Raw genomic sequence first — 5247 nt, forward strand, 5'->3', positions numbered from 1 at the left:
CTTTGGTCCACATGAATATCGAAGTCCCCCACAATAAGGATTCTATGGAACTTCGGGTCAGCATTGTCAAGAAGTCGGCAAAATCAGACATAAAAGCTGCATGTGACGTCATTTTAGGTGGTTTGTAGACAGTAGCAATGATTGTAGAAGTAGAGGCAGCTTAACAACTGCATAGCAACACTCCAGTAATGCAACCACCCCGAATACCTTAGCAACACCTTGACACCCACTCAAAACACCCTAATCACATAGCAACACACTAACAGCCTCTCAGAATGCCTTAGCAAAACTTATGACTTGAAGGAAACATTGATATAATTTAGTTATTTATTTATTTAAGCTTTATTTCAATTTCCTAAAGCAATTTTTATAGTTTTAGTTAATAACAACCCAATAACAACAATTATATCAATATGTATTTATTTTAATATCATTAACATTTTATTAATTATTAATTATTTCATATAATTAATATATATTCTTTTTTATATTTTTTTATATCTCCACCATAGGTTGCCATAGGCATCATGTTAAACTGTCTAAATTGAGTTGTTGCATATATGCGTGTGTGTGTTCATGGCTTGGTTGAGTGTGTGTGCTTGTTTGCTGGGTCTCAGCTGCTCTATGCGAGCATGCCCCAGGAGGCGGCTGTCCTTGGACCACAGGCTGCCGTGATCTGGAACTCTCTGCAGGAGGCTCACCACGCACTGCGGGCTCCAGAAAACTCACTCCTCACTCTTATTTCTCTCCACAGAGTGAATGACTGTATTTTGCGTGTAAACGACTCAGATGTCTCGGAGGTGTCTCACAGTAAGGCGGTGGAGGCTCTGAAAGCGGCCGGATCGATTGTGAGGCTCTATGTGCGCAGGAGAAGACCAATGCTGGAAACCGTCACCGAAATCAAACTCATAAAAGGACCAAAAGGTTTCAGATTTACAATTACCGTAAAACCCATCTGTTACCTGAGCTGTTTGTCACCGTTTGCGTTAGGGATGTGTCACGGTGATTGGCTGCTCTGCGAAAAAAAATCCTTTTGACTTTAGTTTTGTTTGTTCATAGTTTTGCACATTCCTAGGTTGCATCCAATATTTTTTTTCTGATTTCTGCTGTTATAAAAGAAAATAGGCTATTACTCATGTACACATTCATATCTAGGGTGCGAAGATAAATGGAAAACAAGTCAAGATTTGAAACTCCACTGAGCCTGAGAGTTATCACGTCCTGTTTTGTTGGTTGTTGTTTGGGCGGAGCAATAAACAGAACTATATCCTGAGAAAGACACGGCTTTGATGCATTCAGAGCACATAGAGGATGATGCATCACACATACACATACAGCAGCACTTGCACAAATATGGAGGAAGAGCTTCGGGCACCCCCGACTCCTCAAATCCAAAACAACATTAACAAACTCTACAGTATAACACTTGTTTTCTCCTCTAGGAAACTGAGGAACTAGATTATGCTTGAGGAAAGTGTGTACTTTGAGTAGTTTTGAGTACTGTTTATTACTAGTAGTCAGTTAACTTCTGAAAGATTCAGCATTGCTTCTGTGTGAGGGAAAGACATAGGTTTGATCAATTAGATGTAGTCTGTTGTCACAGCATCTATGGGGATGTAGCTAACACTTTTGATTTGTCCTTTCTCAAAATCCCATAGGGCTCGGCTTCAGTATTGCAGGTGGTGTGGGAAACCAGCACATACCGGGTGATAACAGCATTTATGTCACTAAAGTCATTGATGGGGGAGCTGCGCAGAAGGACGGACGGTTACATGTTGGAGACAGACTGCTTATGGTATGGCTCATTAAACTATTTTATTTTATTTTACTATATTTTATTTAACTTAAATTTTTTTTTTCAGTTTGTTTTAGTTTTCTCTTATTTTATTTATTTTAGTTTCAGTATTTTAATTTACTTAAGTCTTTAAAGTGCCCCTATTATGCCATTTTTAAGGTTGCTAATATTGTTTTATAAGTCTCCTAAAACAGGTTTACATGCATGCAAGGTCAAAAAACATGTTAGTTTTCTCAAAAAAATTGATTTAATTTTACCTCATTTCTAAATGATTTGTAAACGACTCGTGCGAAGTAGTTCAAAAAATCAGTCTCTCTAAACCCCTCCTTTCCATGAGCCCTCACTGCTGTGATTGGTCAGATGGCGCAGTCCTTTGTGATTGGTCCAGAGCCGTAGAGAGATTGGCTCTGGATTGGTCTACATTGCCCCGTTTCTCAGTGGTACAAGTGTTAACAAGTTTGTGGTAATTATAAGATGTGAAAATTTTTTTTTTACTCCCACAGCGTAGGATACAGCGGCTTCTCGACATGATGTTAACCACAATTTTACTGTGTTTGTGGGCGGGCAAGTTGGCGACGTAGAACGTGGGCGGACATTATGCAAATGTGTTACTTTGTGACGTAGAGCCATAACAGAATAAGATTTGAATTCCTGACGACTCGTTTAGGCGATTGCGAGCTGATTCTTTTTTTTTGATAGACAATAACTTTATTTATGGTGCACTGACGGCTTCACAACTTTGCAGATAGTTTATGTTCACATACAGCTACATGACACACTGCATGAAAGGTAGTATTCAAAAAGGCATAATAGGGGCACTTTAAGTTTGTTGTAGTTTTTGTTACAGACATTTTTCTGTTTATTTCCCCTAAAAATGTGTTTAAGCAGCTCGAATTGGCTCAACCAGTGGCGTGAGTTTGGGGCAAATTTTGAGTGTTTCATACAAAACAAAAACAACAAAAATCACTGTCCAACTGCATAGAAGTTGCCCACAGAGATCTTTGGGAAATGAGCTGCATCTATAGTTGGCTGATTACATTCCTAAAGTTTCGCTCGAGTGTCAGTGTCAAACTCCATTGCTTTTAATCCAGGGGGGTTGTTAAACGCTTTAAGACTGAGTTTGATTTAATTAGCAAGATCAGTGCTGTGTGTAATCCACTGGGCAGGACACATTTGGCAGCTCTGATTCGCCATTGACCACTAGAGCGTAACGGTTTATGTAACTCTGGATTGCCCGCTTGACACATCTCGCTTGTTTTCTCTTTCGCCCAGGTGAATAACTACACTCTAGAAGAGGTGACCCATGAAGAAGCAGTGGCCATATTGAAGAACACATCAGATGTGGTATACCTAAAGGTTGGGAAACCCTCTAGTGTCTATCTCTCAGACCCCTATGGGCCGCCTGATATCACACACTGTGAGTGATTCTTACCACATTTACTCTTCATTATGTAAAACATATGTTTTCTTAAACCAGAATAACACTAGAGAATAATGAATAGTGCTTAGAAATTTGATAGTAAAATGGAAATGTTTAATTTTTTTTAAAGTCGGCATTATGATTAGCCGTATGTAATATAAACTCTCTCTTTGTCTCTCTACAGCATTCTCACCCGCTATGGAAAATCATATCTCTTCCCCCGGTAATAATGGCACTCTGGAATATAAGTCCAGTCTTCCGCCCATCTCCCCCGGTCGATATTCCCCCCTGCCCAAGCACTTGTTGGTGGAAGAGGACATTAACAGGTTGGATGGTTTTTCCTTCCTACGGTAATTCCCTCCCTTTCTACCAGACGCCACTGCCCACAGGTAGACTGTGTAGCCCCCTTGCCCCATGTGTCCTGTGGAAATCCGAAAGACAATCAAGCAGCATCCATCACACCTAGTGATGGGATTGTTTTGGGATTTACTGTCCCATCCTTTACTCCCTCCTGTCCTGTTAGTTCTGTACTGTTTTTACGTTCCTGGATTTTTAGTGGTCCGTGTTTGTTTTGAATGTACAGAACAACATAGGCTCTACCTACATTTTTGCAAAAACGTGCCTATATATACACAGCACAATTCACTGCAGTTTCCATCTGAGTGGAAGTAAAACATCAACAATTTTTGTTCCTTTTCACACAATTTATGATAACAGCGGCAGATTGTGAATTAGTAATTATTTACATGACACACTGCATGAAAGGTAGTATTCAAAAAGGCATAATAGGGGCACTTTAAGTTTGTTGTAGTTTTTATTACAGACATTTTTCTGTTTATTTCCCCTAAAAATGTGTTTAAGCAGCTCGAATTGGCTCAACCAGTGGCGTGAGTTTGGGGCAAATTTTGAGTGTTTCATACAAAACAAAAACAACAAAAATCACTGTCCAACTGCATAGAAGTTGCCCACAGAGATCTTTGGGAAATGAGCTGCATCTATAGTTGGCTGATTACATTCCTAAAGTTTCGCTCGAGTGTCAGTGTCAAACTCCATTGCTTTTAATCCAGGGGGGTTGTTAAACGCTTTAAGACTGAGTTTGATTTAATTAGCAAGATCAGTGCTGTGTGTAATCCACTGGGCAGGACACATTTGGCAGCTCTGATTCGCCATTGACCACTAGAGCGTAACGGTTTATGTAACTCTGGATTGCCCGCTTGACACATCTCGCTTGTTTTCTCTTTCGCCCAGGTGAATAACTACACTCTAGAAGAGGTGACCCATGAAGAAGCAGTGGCCATATTGAAGAACACATCAGATGTGGTATACCTAAAGGTTTGTTCTGGATAAACCTGAACATGCTTTTAGCACCATTCATTTGACATTTCACTTTGAAAATGGTACGGAATGTGAAAGAAGCAATGCAATATAATTTTGCACAGACACGTTTTTCATTGAGCCTGGGTTAGTACAGTACATAATATTGTAGAGACTTTGCTAGGCACCGCGGACAGACGCCGAATGGCATAAATTGTGTGCGTACGCTAGGGCTGGGTATCGAGTTCAATACTTTTTAGGCACCGACCGAATTGCCTCGATACCATCGAGTATCGCAAAACGTCTTGTCGTTCGGTACCAAATTTCGATACTTAAGGAGTTAATCTCATCAGCGTCAGTGAGCCAATAAGCCTGCAGCACTAGCCAGTGTGTTCGACTAGAGGCGCGGTGCAGATCGATCATCCGCGAGATCGATTCGAAAGCGCACGGAGCAGTCTGCTCTCTTTAGCTCTCGTGGTACTGTAATACCACCAGTATAGAGTATCGCGGGAGCGGCGTGGCGTTCCGATCATATGCAGATGTCCGTTCATACTAACGTTACACGACCGAAAGCACGTGTTATGTGACCATTCATGCAAACTGTAGCATCATGCTACATAAGACAATAAATAAGATTTATATTCCGCTTTTACTCAAAACTCACTTTAAACCACCATCGAGTGTTTGTAATAACTTCCGATTGCCATCTAACAGGGCC

General features: G+C 40.6%; 1 protein-coding gene across 1 annotated transcript in view; it reads left to right on the forward strand.

The window, feature by feature from the left end:
- Nucleotides 1–632: 632 nt before the first annotated feature.
- Nucleotides 633–5247, forward strand: part of LOC107589373 (disks large homolog 2-like) — a 62825-nt gene continuing 58210 nt past the window's right edge. The window contains exons 1-4 of the mRNA XM_016277786.1: nucleotides 633–924; nucleotides 1659–1795; nucleotides 3068–3212; nucleotides 3400–3565. Of these exons, the coding sequence (XP_016133272.1) occupies nucleotides 633–924; nucleotides 1659–1795; nucleotides 3068–3212; nucleotides 3400–3565 (740 nt within the window). The remainder of the gene's footprint in view (nucleotides 925–1658; nucleotides 1796–3067; nucleotides 3213–3399; nucleotides 3566–5247) is intronic.

Source organism: Sinocyclocheilus grahami, unplaced genomic scaffold (assembly GCF_001515645.1).
Source record: "Sinocyclocheilus grahami isolate Dianchi unplaced genomic scaffold, SAMN03320097.WGS_v1.1 scaffold7.1, whole genome shotgun sequence".
Classification (NCBI taxonomy): Eukaryota; Metazoa; Chordata; class Actinopteri; order Cypriniformes; family Cyprinidae; genus Sinocyclocheilus; species Sinocyclocheilus grahami.